The sequence below is a fragment of the Vidua macroura genome, chromosome 14 (genome assembly GCF_024509145.1).
Source record: "Vidua macroura isolate BioBank_ID:100142 chromosome 14, ASM2450914v1, whole genome shotgun sequence".
Taxonomy (NCBI): Eukaryota; Metazoa; Chordata; class Aves; order Passeriformes; family Viduidae; genus Vidua; species Vidua macroura.
The window spans coordinates 4,375,918-4,391,850 of record NC_071584.1 but is presented as its reverse complement, the minus strand read 5'-3'; the positions used below and the strand labels follow the sequence as shown (position 1 = coordinate 4,391,850).

Sequence of the window (15,933 nt, the reverse complement as noted above, 5' to 3'; positions counted from 1 at the left end):
GCTGGAAACCCCTCTGAATCCCTCTGTCCCCCCGTGTCACCTGACCCACCCTGGGCTCCAGGGTGAGCTCCACACTGTTCCCCCAGCACATCCCCTCCTGCAGAGAATCCTGGAATATCCTGAGTTGGCAGTGACCACAAAGATCGTGGATCCAGCCCCTGGCCCTGCCCAGACCCCCCAACAACCCCACCCTGGGCATCCCTGGCAGCGCTGTCCAAAGGCTCCTGGAGCTCTGGCAGCCTCGGGGCCATGCCCATTCCCTAGGGAGCCTGGGCAGTGCCAGCACCCTCTGGGGGAGGAACCTTTCCTGATAGCCAGCCTGATCCTTCCCGACACAGCTCCAGCTGTTCCCTAATTCCTGCCCCTGCTCATGGGGAGCACAGACCGGAGCTGCCCCTCAGGAGGAGGTTCCAGACCCCCATGGGGTCTGACCTCAGCCTCCTCTTCTCAAGTCACCTCAGCCACCGCTCCTGGGTTTCCCCTCCATCCATCACCACCTCTTAGGCCTCCTTGGGATGCTCTCCAACAGATTTATGCCCACTCTGGTTGGAATGCCCCTCCCTATCAGGAGGCAGGATGGCTTGGGAAAATTAGAGGTTCATGGCATTAAATCCTGGACTGGAAGTGCTGAGGGCAGGAAGATCTCCCTGGGGCACTGAGATGGGATGATTCCTGCACAGGGATGGATTTTTAGCTGATGGTTCCTTGCTAAAGCCAGCTCTGCACATGTGCACTACATGCTCTTCCCACCTCTCCTTCCAGGATTCCCTTGAAGCAGCCAGGGAATTAAAGATGGGACTGTTCTTGTCTTCCTCAAACGTTTTTGGGGACACTGATCTCAGCAGCCAGTGCCTGACCCAGAGGCAACTGTCCCAGGCTGTGGTGGGGCTGCCAAACTTCAGGGCTCTCACTTTCAGTAGGAGACTGGCAGGATCCCCTGGCAGGATTCCAACGCTCCCAAAGGAATTTCCATCCTTCCTTTGATTGTCTCTCGGGGGTGGCTCCAATGGACAGAGCTCTAAAACTCAGCTGGATCATTCATTCCAAGCCTCCTCCAGATCGCTGCTGGAGGTGCCACTGCAAAACTCATCCAAAAAAGGCTCAGAGCCTCTTTAGGCTGTGGGGACTCCCAGGGCCAGGGATTCCTCCCTTTTCTTAGATAGCATCCATGTTTTTCTCTTCCCACATGGTCCAGGCTCTGGGGGGAGTTTGAACTCAGCAGTGCCCAGTCATTTTGCCATCACCTGTATTAAATTCTGGTTTCTCCTGGCTCATCCCTTAGCTGGCCACCAAGTTATGGAAGTGCTCTGGCAAATCCCAGAGTGAGGGCAGCCCAGAATTCCTGGCTGTTTCACCCTCCTTCCCTAGGAATAACCAAAGCCCAGACCATGGGAAGGATGGCTCCTCCCCCAGATGCCAGGGAGGTGATCCCCACTGGTGTTTTCCTCTCCTTTCTCTCATTCCCAAGGCATTTTTTTCTGCTGCCAATGAGGCATTTTTCACTTCCCCATTGCCAGCTTTCTGTGGTGAGCATTGAGAGGGTTCCATAGGGTGAATATGGGGAATCTCAGCAGTCCTGCCCTCCCCAGAACTTCGAAGACTCTAAATTCCACACTGCTTATCCAGCCCACTTCCTGCTGTCTTTCCTCATTCCCATTTCCTGGAAAGGTCAATGGTACTGTCGGTGTCTCTTCTAGGAGAGGCCATTAATCTCTCTATAATTATCTGCAATCATTTCAGGAGCAATAACCCATTTGTCCAAGCTTTTCTCAGAAGCTTGTTAAGCAGAAGGAAGGAATGGAAGGTGGGAGACACTGGGAAATAATCCAGGGAATGTCCCACTGAGCTTCTGGGCCCTGTGGCTGTGCCAAAGCCACCGAGGATCTGCCCCACCTCATCAGCCACTGGAAAGATCTGGAGATCTCCCCAGATCTTTGTGGGTTCCACATGAAGTGTCTGGATCCACTCCAATACTGACCGTGCTTGGATTTCCAATTTTTTAGGAAGTTTGGCCCTGAATTCAAAATATTCACAGTTCTGGAGCTGAACTACTTAAATGAAGTAGATTTACCAAAATAAATTAAGATAATAAACAGCATTCAGAAATTAAAAAGCCCAAATCCACTCATATTTTCTATAAATTAATAAGAATATTTTTTACATACATAGGTGTGAATAAGCAAAGTATTAATTAAAGGTTAGAACAATTACACAGGGCAGGGGAGTTTGCTCAGGTTTAAAGCCCACAGTATTTAGGATTCAGTCAAAGATCTGCTAAAGAGAAATTAATGTAATAATTACATCCCAGCTCTGCTGCAGGAGCCAGTAGCCCACCTTTAGTCAAGCTTCCATCAGTGCTTCCAACGGAGGGAGGTTTGTGGGAGACCTCCCCAAAACTCCTCAGAGAAATGCACCTTGTGACACACAAAATCCCTGGCAGAAATCCCATTTCTGTGTCCATGGCCTCAGTCCCATGTCCAGCCTGGCACCAGATCAGCTGTGGAGCAACCTGTGGATCCTGAGGAACTGCAGTTCCACATCCAGGAGAACAGGGACCTTCTTGGGAGCCATGGCAGAGCTCTGGGCGAGGAGGGACAATTCCACCAGCACTTTGGGGGGGGTCCTCTGTCACCTGGAGTCATCAACCACCTTGAGAGCAGTAATCCTGACCTTGTGGCTGTGAGCACCTGGGAGGTGCTTCCCTTCTGCCTCTGGAGAGCCCTTAGGACTTGTGGAGCTCCTGGAGAAAGCAGGGAGGGAGCAGCCAGGCGGGGATCGGGCTCTGCTCCCAGGGACAAGGGAGAGGATGAGAGGAAACGGCCTCAAGCTGTGTCAGGGAGGCTCAGATTGGAAACTGGGGAAAGATTCTTCACAAAAAGGGTTGTCCAGCCCTGGCACAGCTGTCCAGGGCAGTGGCGGAACTCACAGCCCTGGAAGTGGGTTAAAACCACATGGATGTGATCAAAAACCACAAGGATGTGGCACCTGGGGACACGGTTTAGCAATGCTCATGGTGGTGACTGATGATTGAACTTGATGGCCCAAAAGGTCTTTTCCACTTTAACAACTCCGTGATTCTGTGATTTTAAGCCCTCTTTCCACCAAGCCAGGATCAACATCCTCCCATCGCTGGTTTCCACATCTTTGGGACACAGAGATGTCCCCAGCTCCTGCAACTTCCTTCAGGCTCCTGCGCCCCAAGGGACACGGCGACCCCAGCCTCTGATGCTTTGCCATCAGGGCCATCTGAAGACAGCAAGAGGCTCCCCAGAAGCCCCAGTTTATCCGATGTCGGGCAGGAACCCAGGCACGGCCACACCCCGAGCCGTGACACCGGGACAGAACGTGCGACCCGCAGGCAGCGACAGCAGCTGGCCCGTGTCCCTCCCGCTGTCCCGAGCTCCCCGCGCCGCCCAGGCGGGGCTGCAAACGCCCCGTTCCCCTCCAAACAGCTCCAAACAACTCCGAAGAACTTGACTTTGCTCGGCCCCGGCTGATAAGAAAGTTATGAGCAAAAAAACTTCAAGTGCGGGGTCAGCGCAGGCTCGTGGGAACAGCAGGGATCTGGCTCCACTTCCCGAGGCATCCCCTCCTCCAGGGAAGGGAAAAGTCCCGTGTGCCTGAGCAATCTCATTCCTGTACTCACCCATCCCGGCTGCAGGGAGGGATGGGCTGCAGACACTGAAATAATCCCTATTTTCCAGCTCTTTGCACAGGAGAACATCCCTGGTTTGGGGGATCCAGCCTGGAGCTGCTGGAGGTTCCGGTGTTAAATCCAAGGAGAATTACCTGGAGTTCCTCTTGGGCTGATGGGGCAGGATGGGCATCAGGGGCAGCAGTGGGGGACAAATGGGGGTTTGCATCCCACTGCTTCCATGTTTTCCCAAGCCACTGGGACATTTTTCCAGGCTCACCTGAAGGGCAGCTCTGAGACTTCAGGGTCAGCTCTCCATAGGATAGGAAAGGAATAGAGGGCAGCACAGGAACTGGCACCACCTCTTGCTCTCCTCACTCTTCATTGCTGCTCTGCTGGGTTTCTCCAGGAGATAAAACTGGGGAATATCAGCCTGGAGGGGGGAAGAAGAAGGGGAAATTCAGAGATCAGAACCTGATGTGAATGAGAATATTTGCAGCAGAAAAGCACTGCTGGAAAGATGCCAGAGCTGTTCTCCAGCACTCCAGACCCCTCCGGCATAAGAGGCAGGGCAAGGGGAATGCTGGCAGCAGGACTTGAGGAGTATGACCAGAAATGCAGGCACATTTATTCTATTTATTTATTTTAAGTGATGCCAGTGGAGGTGTCGGGCTGGGAGGCAGTTTCTGAGCTTTCCACTTCAGCATTCCCAGTGCTCCAGAACTAAATGCAAACCTTCCCAGAGGATGCCTGAGCAGAAATACACCCAGCATTTCAGTCAGATGATGCCAGGCCTCCCCAAAGCAGGATTTGCCAGCTGACAACCCTGGAAAAACATCTTCCTGAAGGATTTGTCCCTGCAGGTCCCCAGCAGTCTCTTCTCCATAATGTTTTACCTCTTTGAATTCCCGAGGGACTGTCTCGGAGTTTTCCTGTTCAGGTCCCAGAGGAGAGGCTCTGTATGTGATGTCTCCAGGGATGTTCCCTCCTCCTAGGCATCCCTGCTTTCCCACAGTACCCTCCTTGCGTTTGGGATAACACAGACCCACACCTGGACACTGGGGCTCCTCCAGCTGAACTGGAATGGGATCTGGGGCCTGGCTGGGCTTCAGGGCTGTGAAGAGCAGTTAGTGCCCTAATTAGTGCCATAATTAGAGCAATTAGTGGGGGGTCTGGGAGGCGCCTCCATCCCTTCCTGTGCACATCCCAGGGCACATCCCCGGGCACACAGCTGCATTCCCTCTGCCATGGGGGGAGCACCCAGATGTTGGGAGGGGAAAGGAGAACCTCCCAGATGTTTCTCTGCTCCATGACCACACCTGGAAATCAGATTCCTCTCAGTCTCCACCCCGCAAAGCAGAGCCCAGCTGAGCCTCTGTGGGGCTCCACCCTTGTCCACCTGCAGGTTGAACCCTATGATTCCAGCTGGAAGCAGCAGCGACTCCTTCACCAGCCCTTGTCTGGCAAAGCTGTTCCCGTGGCTTGGATTACAAAGCTGTTCCCACAGCTGGCAAAGCTGTGAGGGATGGATGCCCTGAGCTGTGGCTCTCCCCAGGCCTCAGGGATCCCCAGGAAGCTTTCCTGCTTTCCTGCTGTGGCACAAAGCACGGGACGTGGCGTGGCTTTGGGGTTTCAATCTCATCATTGAAGCGACTCAGCACCAGCCTTGGACCTAAATGTGTGTCAGGGCCACTCTGGCTGGGCAAGGTTGGGTTTTCCTGAGCTTCTCCCAGGGGTTGGAGCCATCCTTTGTCCCCATCAGAACAGAGAGGGCCATTCATGCCCTGTTTGTGCAGGAACGTGACTGGCCCAGAATAGACTGCAGGACCCCCTTCAGGGGGCAGGGAGGGGGGCCCTGCACGCCCCTAACTCCTCTGTTTTGGGAAGAAAGCCCAGGAAAAGCTGCAGCTCCTCACAGAGGCCAAAGCGTTAAAGGGTGGTTCAACCCATGGATTCTGCCCCGGGCAGAGGAGCCCTTTGAGGGGCTGCTCCCTGCTGTGCCTGGGGATGGAAGGAGCAGAGGGGACAGGGCCAGGTCACCTCCTGCTGCCCTTCAGAGCCTCCAGCTGGCAATGGACTTGTTTGCTCCCACGTGGGCCCGACCCAAAGCCCAGCCCCAGAGTACCAGGAATGCACCAAGGTGCAGGAATGATCCACTGAGCTCCAGAGTCAGCTCTGGGACACAAAAGGTGGAAACATCTCTGGGTATTACTGGACAAAAAGGGGCAGCAGCTGAGTGCTCCAGGCAAGGCCAGGCATGGGCTGTGTCCATCCACCCCAGCCCACCAAACAAGACAGCAGCTTTTCCTGCTGTCCTTCCCACTTAAACCTGGCTCTACCTCCATGTCCTTCCCATTAAACCTGTCTTTACCTCTGTGTCCTTCCTACTTAAACTTAGTTCTACCTCCGTGTCCTTGCCACTTAAACCTGGCTTTACCTTCATGTCCTTCCCACTAAACCTGGCTCTACCTCCGTGTCCTTCCCACTAAACCTGGCTTTTCCTGCGTACACAGATGATTTCTACCCTATTAACAAACCTTGACCACTGAGAAAAGCCAGGCTGGTCCAGTTCTCATCAGCAACTTTGAACAAATCTTGAGATGAAGATCCTGTCACTCATGGAGCAGACAGTGCCACCCCCTGTGCAACTTTATTTGTTTGTTATTTTCACTCCTTCCCAGAGCTGTCCCATATTTCTGCTGCTTTTCCCTCCTCCATCCCCATCCCACCCTCAGCCATTGGTCGCAGGAGCTGCGCTGGGGGAACCCTGGGATGTTCTATAAAACCACCCACTGCAGGAGCCACGGGAGGAAGGAGCATTCCCCGCAGCTCCAGCCCCTCACAAAAGCCAACAGCAGCATCCAAACCAGTGCAGCTCCCCCAGGACATGCCCAGCGTCCTGGGCAGGGGGAAGGAGCCCTGAGGAACAGCTCCCAAATTCCATGGTCAGCAGGAAGGTAACGACTCCGATGGAAAGCTTTGCTGTTCTGTGTATTAATCTGCAGACAAAACGATTCCTTGTGTCAGGGTGATTTTTTGCACGTTTTTTTCCCTCTGGGGAAGGCGCTGGAGGGACCATGGTGCCTGGACAAGGTCCAGGATGTGGCAGGGAGAGGAGAAATCCAGTACACCTGGGGTGGAAACTCCTCCTGCTCCCGGCGCAGGCTGGGCTCGGAGCAGGGAGTGGTGGGATGTGCTGCTGTCACCTCTCTTCCTCCTCTCCTCCATGCACAGAGATTGTGCTGCAATATTTATCCACAAAAAAGCTGTGTTTGGTGTCTGGAGAGATGAGTCTGGAGAGGTGGAACTGCTCTGGAAGGGAGGGAGAGGAGGAGGAGAAAGATGGAGGGAGAGGCTGCTGGAGGTGAGGATGCTGCCTGGGATGTGCTGGGCTCTCCTGGGCTCCCGGGGAAGAGGGATTCCAATCCCACTCACGGCACCTTTCAGGCAGATTTAGGCTCTCTAGAGTTGAGGTGACTGAATCAGTTTTCAGTCTGATTTTCTGTCTGGGAGTCTCTCCCTGATTCCCTGAATCCATGTCAGGATTCCAGTGGCTTCAGCTTTGGGCTGGGCACAGTTAAAATTCCCCCTGGGATGGGTGAAAGCAGTTCTGGATCTGGGGTTTAACCATGCTGGTATTTGTTTCCCAGCTGAACAAGCTTCTTTATGCTCCTGTGCCTCAGTTTCCCTCAGCTGAGGAAGGGCTGTGCTTCCAAGCACTCCAAGATGGAGTAAATGGCAAGGAGTAAATGGACAGTTGGGCAGGAGAGAACCATTTCTCTTTGCCTAAATTTTGGATTTAACAAAAGATGTGATTCAGTTTAAGGCGAGATGGGGAGGAAGTGTTTTTCCTCTCCAGTGCTCTGCAGCTGCGCTGTGGAGGGGCTGGGCAGGAGCCCTGTCCTGTGATCCTCCCTCACATGGGCTCCTCTGCCCCAGGGTTTTTATGCTTCTACATTTTTCATTATCAGAGCTCTGAGGTCAGGCTGGGCTCATGAAAGAGCCCAGGGCTGTGGGGGGCTCTAGGCACGTTCTCTGTTCCAGGGGTGCTCTGGCACCCTGTGCCAGTGCCCCCACTCTCCTCCAGCCACAAGTGGCTGTGCCATCCAAAGCTGTCCCTGAGACCCCTCAGGGACCTCGGGCAGGAATTCTGAGCTGGGTCTGCCCTCTCCTGAGAGCTGCAATCCCGTGGGCACGGTGGGGAGGAGAGGCTGGGACACCTCCAGTGGACACCTGTCCCGGGCGTGGCTGGAATGGGTCAGAGCAGGGATTTGTGATCCTTTGGGGTATTTATCCATCTCTCCCTTCCTTTCTTCGCCCTTCCCAGCCCAGCCCAGGCATTTCCACAAAGCCCGACCCCCTGGGGGAGGCACAGCCGTGTCCACAGGAGCTGCGGGCAGTCCTGGGGGCTCCCGGCTGGCCTGGCCACCTCCTCCCAGGGTGGGAGCCGTGCTGGGCCTGGGATTCCCCCTGCCATGGGCTGGGAGAGCCCTGCTACAACCTGGGAGTGCCTTGGCTGGCAGCTCCTGGGAGCAGATCCCGGGTACAGCCGGTTTGGGATCAGATCCCAGCTCTGCCTGCAGGAGTCAGAGCAGAGCTTGAGTCCCTGCTCTGATCCCAGTCAGGCTCCCTGATCCCTGCCTCACTTGTTCCCTGGAGCAGGGAAATCCCAGGGACTCTCACCAAGGCTCCAGTTCCCAGTCCAGCCACAGCAATTTCTTTTTCCTTCAGAGCTGGAAAGTTTCAGTTTGACAAAAGTGTTCCTTATTCACTCCAACCAGGAGCCTCCAGATTTATCCCTGTTTGAGAAACAGGCTGGAATTTGCTCCTTCTCTGGGCTCATTTCTCAGCCTGGATCACCCTTCCTCAAACTCCCACCCCGGGTGGTGCCACCACCACCCTCAGCTCTCCCCGTGGTTGTGGTGCAGCCCCTGGGCTCTTCCTGCTTGGTCAGAGCTGTGCAAAGCAAAACCACTCCGGGGATGTTCACTGGTGCTCCAGCCCTGGAGACCTTTCAGCAGACCTGTGTCAGCAGCCAGGGCTGGAAAGAGCCCAGGGAGATTAGATTGAGAGCCCTGGGTAGGGAGCTGGGCAGGCACTGGGGTTTGGGGAGGAAGGGGTTCAGTTTGGGGTGAGCATGGGGAAGGAGAGGCTGTGCTGCTGCACATTAATGGGGGAGATGTCACCTCTGTCAGATATGGCTCTGCTGGAAAAAGCCCTGCAGTGCTTTCCCAGCAGGGCTGTGCTGAGCCCTCCCTTTGCAGGGGCAGCCCGTGGGACCAGCTGGGCAGGGGGATGTTGGTGAGGCTTCAGTTTCCTCGTGGAATGAACTGGAAAAGTTCTGCTGGTTCTCTGGACCCTGAGGTGGGACTGCAGAACTGCCAAGATGGGCAGGCATTGAGAGATGTGCCCCAAAACTGCAACCTCAACCTGTCAGGAACTAAATGCCCCAAAACAAAACCCTACAGCTCCCTCACAGGACGGGACAGCTGGGGGGGTTGGGCTCTGCTCCAGGGAACAGGGACAGGAGGAGAGGGAACAGCCTCAGGCTGGGCTAGGGGAGGTTCAGGGTGGATACTAGGAGGAATTTCCCCATGGAAAAGGTGCTCAGGCCTTGGAAGGGGCTGAGGTTTGGAGTGCCCATCCCTGGAGGTGTCCAAGGAACACCTGGACTCAGTGCTCTGGGCTGGTGGTGAGGTGGGGATTGGGCACAGCTTGGACTCGATGATCCTGGAGGGCTTTTCCAACTCAGGGATTCTGGGATTCTAAGTGAGGAGTGGGATGGGCACAGAAGGGAATTGGGACTGTCCACAGGAGCAGCAATGCAGGAGGTGCAGTCCCTGCTCCCACACTCACTGAGCACAGGCAGGTGTCCCAGCCACTGCAGGGCCACGTGAGAGGCACAAGGGACGGGTTGTTCTCCTTCCAGTTTGTTCTACTGAACTGTTTAAATTTAGCAGCACAAACCCCACCCTCAGGGTCAACAGCTCTGGCCTGGTGGGATCCGATCTGGCATAGTTTCTGTTTGCTGGGATGATGGAGCTCTCCAGCAACTCATAAATAGAGTTGACTCATAAAATAGAATATCCCAGCTTGGAAAGGACCTACAGGATGATCCAGCCCAGCCCCTGGCCCTGCCCAGACCCCCCAACAACCCCACCCTGGGCATCCCTGGCAGTGCTGTCCAAAGATTCCTGGAGCTCTGGCAGCCTCGGGGCTGTGCCCATTCCCTGGGGAGCCTGGGCAGTGCCAGCACCCTCTGGGGGAAGAACCTTTCCTGATACTCAGGCTGACCCTCCCCGACACAGCTCCAGCCATTCCCTGGGGTCTGTCCCTGCTCACAGTAAGCAGAGATCGGAGTTACCTCCTGTGAAGAGCTTTCAGACTCCCATGAGGTTTGACCTCAGCCTCCTCCTCTCCAGGCTGGGCAACTTTCCTTCTCTCCAATATCCCATTTCTCCATCCTCTGCTAAACAATTTCTCTCCCTGATCCCTTTCTCCACTGGCAGATCCCAGCAGGACCCCAAGGACATCCCACAAGCATCATGAGGACTCCTGCCCCCAGCTTCATGCCCTCAGCAGGACCAATCCCAGCTCCTGCCGCTCTGGCCATCGTCCTGAGCTGCCTCTTCTCCGGGGCACACAGCCAGACCCCACGGGCCTTCCAGGAGAGCACTATGCCCCTGGAGGCGCTCAGCCAGGAACAGGCCTACAGCCTGCTGCAGCCTGGGCTACTGCGGGGCGTGCCCACGCCCAACGTGTCGGACAGCACCACCAGGAGTGGCCCCTCAGAGCCGCCCCTGCTGCCCGTGTGCGCCCGGCCCGCCGACATCCGCCACGTCTTCAAGTACATCAACACCATCGTGTCCTGCACCATCTTCATTGTGGGTATCATCGGCAACTCCACGCTGCTGCGCATCATCTACAAGAACAAGTGCATGAGGAATGGCCCCAACGTCCTCATCGCCAGTCTGGCCCTGGGGGACCTGCTCTACATCCTCATCGCGCTGCCCATCAACGTCTACAAGGTCGGCCCTGCGTGGCACAGCTGGGATGGGGCTGCTCCCGCCTCGGGGGCCTGGGAGGAGCTCCTGGAAGGAGCTGTGGCTGCCCCTGGATCTCTGGAAGTGTCCAAGGCCAGCTTGGATGGGGCTTGGAGCAGCCTGGGATGGTGTAGGGTGTCCCTGCCCATGGCAAGGGGTGGGACTGGATGAGCTTTGCGGTTCCCCTTTGAGGAAACCCTTCTGGGATTCCATGGTCTGTGTTGCTGCCTGAGGCTGCAGGAAAGAGCTGGAATGGGTGGGTGGTTCTGGGATAGCCTCAGGAAGGGCTCCAGGGGCCAGGGGGACAGAAGGGTTGTGAACTCAGCCTCATTCTCCTCTGGAAGGAGTGGCCTGGATTTCTCCAGCCATCAGGACACATTGTCCCCACCTCTGCTTGTCCTGGCTGAGTGTGGGGCCACAGAGCCTGTGTTCTGTCAGGAAAGTGAGTGTGCTCGGGGGTCAGAGTCTGCAAAAGGCTTGGGAGACACGGCTTTGAAGCTGTCCAGGCTGGACTTTGGCTGTGTCAGAGCATGACTTTCATTGTCACTTTCAGAACAATCCAAAGCAGCCTAGTGTGGAGTTTAGGACTCAGATCCATTCAAAACCCCCCAGGGTCTGGAGTCAGGCCCTGCTGTCTGGACCATCCTTTATCTCTGTGTTCAGTCAGGGAAATGAAAGTTTCCCAGTGCCAGCAAACCGTGGGAAAGTGCCCACATTCCCAAGTGGTGGGAAGCTCAAAGCGCTCTCCTTGCTCTTTGTGGGCTCCCCACACATCGTGAGTGCACCCACACAGAGGAAGCTGGGAGCACATTCCCAAAGCAGCCTGGTAACTTGTGGATCCTCCCCAGCTCCTGGCCAAGGACTGGCCCTTCGGGGTGCAGGTCTGCAAGCTGGTGCCCTTCATCCAGAAAGCCTCCGTGGGCATCACGGTGCTCAGCCTCTGTGCCCTCAGCATCGACAGGTGAGACACAAGAGCCACCCCTGCCCTGCCCAGCCTGCCCCTGGCCCTTGGCTGGGACCAGAGGCAGAACCAGGGGCTCGTTCTCAGGCCAGTGCCAAGATGGGGACAGACTGCTCTCATGTGGAGCTGGAATCCAGCAGGAACTCTCTGTTGACAGAGCTGAAGTCCTGCTGGGAAAAGCTGAGGGGAGGATCGTGGTGTGGGTGGGGTGGTGAGGAAGGGTGGCCAAGGACAGCCCCCATCCCATCCCATCCCATCCCATCCCATCCCATCCCATCCCATCCCATCCATCCACTGAGCCCCTGCTTCCCATTCCCACACTTGGGAAGGTTCCGAGGTGGAGGAGGAAGGTGTGAAGGAAAGGACCTTTGGGGACAATTCTAACCTGCACCTTCTGCTCCCCTCCCTGGCTGCTTTTCTCACTCTCATCTGCTCCTGTCCCGTTCCCACACCTGGGCAGATACCGAGCAGTGGCATCCTGGAGCCGGATCCAGGGCATTGGGATCCCCATGTGGAAGGCCGTGGAGGTGCTGCTGATCTGGGCAGTGGCCATCGTGCTGGCAGTGCCTGAGGCCATCGCCTTCGACATGGTGGAGTTGAGCTACTGGGAGCAACACCTGTGGGTGTGCATGCTGGCCTCGGAGCAGAAGTCCCACTTCATGAGGGTACCTGTGCATCCCCATCCCAATCCCAATCCCAATCCCGACCCTAATCCCAATCCTGCTTCAGGAGGATATGTGTGCATCCCAATCCCAATCCCAACCCCAATCCTAATCCCAACCCCAATCCTAATCCTGCTTCAGGAGGGTATGTGTGCATCCCAATCCCAATCCCAATCCCAACCCCAATCCCAATCCCAATCTTGCTCCAGGAGGGCACATGTGCATCCCAAGTTACCCCTTTCCCCATTTCCAGCTGCTCTCTGTCCCTTCCCCCCACAGTTCTACCAGGATGTGAAGGACTGGTGGCTTTTTGGCTTCTATTTCTGCCTGCCCTTGGTGTGCACGGGCATCTTCTACACCCTCATGTCCTGTGAGATGCTGAGCAAGAGGAACGGGATGAGGATCGCTCTTAATGACCACATGAAACGGGTGAGAGAACCAGGGAGGAATCCTGGCATTCCCAAAGAGGAGGGAGTGCTGTTGGAGGGGGGACACTTCCCATCCCTGTGAAGGACAGGATGAGCTGGCACAGCCTCACAGAGGAACTTGGCATGTTAGTGAAGGGATTACACCAGGGAAAAGGGCCTTCAGCTCCATAATCGCCAGCCTCAGGGATGATCCCAAACCCTTCTGGCCACAGCCCAGCTTCATTAGAGCTCTCCTGGTCATTTATCCCAGCCCACACCACACTGGACCAAACACTGGATGTGCCAAATCCCAGATAAGGGGTGCAGGAAGAGTTCGTTGTCCCCTCCCACACTTTGGGAATGATTCCTTGAGGATCTTAACAGCGTGATGGGTGGATGGAGGAGGCCCCGTGTCCCAGGGAACACCATCCCAGCAGAGCCATCAGCAGCGATGGTGGGGAGGGGTCTGGCCCACGTGCAGCTGCTGCTGCCCTGCCCTTTTCTGCAACCTGATGCAGAATTGCAGGAGCAACCTGGGCTAGCGCAGGCGGGACAAGACAAGCTTTAAGGTTCCTTCCAACCCAAACCATTCCACGATTCCACAATTTGGGACCTGCTCCCCCATGCTCATCCCCCCCCCACTGCCCCTGTCTGGCAGCGCCGGGAGGTGGCCAAGACCGTGTTCTGCCTGGTGGTGATCTTCGCGCTCTGCTGGCTGCCCCTGCACCTCAGCCGCATCCTCAAGAAGACCATCTACGACCAGACGGACCCCAACCGCTGCGAGCTGCTCAGGTAGGGCCCCCAGCAGGTGACACCAGCCTGGGAGCCCCCCTGGCACCAGCACAGGCCCTGTCGGGTTGGACCAGACTGGGGGATTTGCCTTCCACCTCCTGCTTTCAGTAATTCCTTGCACTGCCCTCCTGATGGGCACGGAAAGGGTGGGGGGCACATGAGAAGAGTTAAATTATATTTTGGAATGTCCCTGTGAGGCTGAGGTCTCCTGAGCACAGAAACATTCCCAGCAGGGCTGAGGGCTCCTCACTTTCTGCCAGGTGGGAAGTGCCTGTCTGCCTCCCCTTCCACCCACCAGCCAAAATCCAGCCCAGGCCAGGGGCTGATGCTGTGCTGGGGTTTGGGAACATCAGGAGCACCAGGAGAAATCACAGCTCATGTTCTTGGCCTCCTCAGGGACTGCTCCATGCAAGGAAAAGTGTTTATTCTCAGGGAAGGATGGATTTGTGCTCAGCTCTGTTATCAGTCACTGGTCCTCCATGGAAGCAGGATCCCAGGCTAGGAAGTTTGGAAATTCCCTTTGTTATCCATGAACTCCTGACACATCTGTTCTCTCCCTTCCCATCTCAGTTTCCTCCTGGTGATGGATTATTTCGGGATCAACATGGCCTCCCTCAACTCCTGCATCAACCCCGTGGCTCTGTACTTTGTAAGCCGAAAATTCAAGAACTGCTTCCAGGTAGGAATGATCCCTCCAGAGCTCCTGGCTGCGCTCACCAGGTCCAGGGGCACAAGTTGATCTTATTCTTCACCCCAAATTTTCCCCATTAGATACTTCTCTTCTCCAAATACACCAGAGCTCAGTGCCCTGCTGGGGGGAGGCTTTTACCAGAGCAGGATTTAGGACAAGCCAAAAATTCCTTGTCACTCTGGGACAGGAACATCCCCAGAAACCATCAGAACAAGGGCTGGGGCTGCTGCAGACTTTGAACCCAAGATGTTGGGAGATAATTTTCAGGAGTAGTGAAGCCCTGAGAAAGAAAGGGAAGGAGACTGGGACGGGATGGGATTTGAGCCCAGCTAAGCATCACCTGTATTTTTTGTCCCCTAATAACAAGAACACACAATTACAAAAAATGCCCCAAATTTCAGTGTCCTCATTTCCTACCCTCACCAGCCCTATCCTGGAAAACCCACTCCCAGGAAAATGCAGGACAGCAACGCTCAGCAATTCCCAGCCTGGCACTGTGCAGTGACACCTGCTGGCACAATGTGGGAATATTTCCTCCTCTTTTCCCATATCCCCCGTGTGTGACCTCTCCCTCTTGTGTCTCCCCAGTCCTGCCTGTGCTGCTGGTGCCAGAGGCCGGCCCTGAGCGTCACCCCCACGGATGAGAAGGGATCTGTTGGGAAGTGGAAAGCCACGGGGCAGGAGCTGGGGCTGGACCGGAGCAGCTCCCGCCTGAGCAACAAGTACAGCTCTTCCTAAATCCCTGTCACTGTCCAGGACAAGGCACAAGGACAGCAGGACCCCTCCGATCCTCTCCCAGGCTCTTCCTGGCTGGGCCTGAATCAGCTTTGCCTTCGTGTCCTAACCCAACTGGAAGGAGCTGGAGCATTCCCCAGGACCAGCTCCAAGCCCAGCCCCTGGCCCCAGTGGTCACCCCTGCAGGAGAGGGAAGGGCATTCACATCCACACAGGACTTTTCATTTCCTCGCAGGAAAACCAAGGGACTTCTGGCCACTGCCTCGGGGTGGAACGTGGGGCGGGGGAGGGGAAGGAATGTTGGGGTGGTCACTCTGTGGGGTGAGGAGGAGAGGGAGAGTGACAATTCCCAGCTGTAAAAGCCAAGCAAAGCCTGGATAAACCCCTGTGAGGGACAGAGATGTCCTTATGGTCATGTGGAGGTGGGAAAGGCAGTGGAGAAGGTCCAATCTCAGCTGGAAGAGCCACCAGAACCAAGTAAAATATGGGAAAGGGCTCTCTCGAATTTATTATTGGCAGTAATTCATCCCCCACGTGATTTGCCAGCAATTTTCAAGGCCAGGTTGGACAGGGCTTGGAGCACCCTGGGATAGGGGAAGGAGTCCCTGCCCATGGCAGGGCTGGGAGGAGAGGGAGTGGAGGTCCTTCCCAACCCAAACCAGTCTGTGACTGCAATCCATGTGATTCCACAGGACTGTTGAATCCATGTGATTCCATTCTAACGTTCTTGCCAAAACTTTCAGAAAAACTACATGAAAAAGTTGTATTTATCAGGTTTTTGACAATTTTTTGTTGGTTTTCCTACATCTCTCTTTTCCCCTCTCTCTCATTTCCTTCTTTCCCCCTTCTACCTTGTCATAGAAAAAAATGGAGAGAGGAAAAGGGGAGAAGAGATGAGACCTGCAATTTAAACATTTTTCAGGTGTTGGGATGGACTTTTAGCTTAACCTTCACTGAAATGTACATGTTTTACAAATAAATCATAAAGACAAATGGGTTTCAAGGAAA

At 55.4% G+C, this 15,933-nt stretch overlaps 1 protein-coding gene across 1 annotated transcript; it reads left to right on the top strand.

Annotated features, from left to right (window-relative positions):
• The first annotated feature begins 6,450 nt into the window (after positions 1-6,450).
• On the top strand, positions 6,451-15,695 carry LOC128814204 (endothelin receptor type B-like). The gene is made up of 8 exons (XM_053989815.1): positions 6,451-6,591; positions 10,144-10,662; positions 11,526-11,638; positions 12,099-12,303; positions 12,580-12,729; positions 13,366-13,499; positions 14,070-14,178; positions 14,779-15,695. Exons 1-8 carry the CDS (start codon positions 6,577-6,579, stop codon positions 14,926-14,928), a joined length of 1,395 nt encoding a protein of 464 aa, XP_053845790.1. The 5' UTR covers positions 6,451-6,576; the 3' UTR covers positions 14,929-15,695.
• The last annotated feature ends 238 nt before the right edge of the window (positions 15,696-15,933 follow it).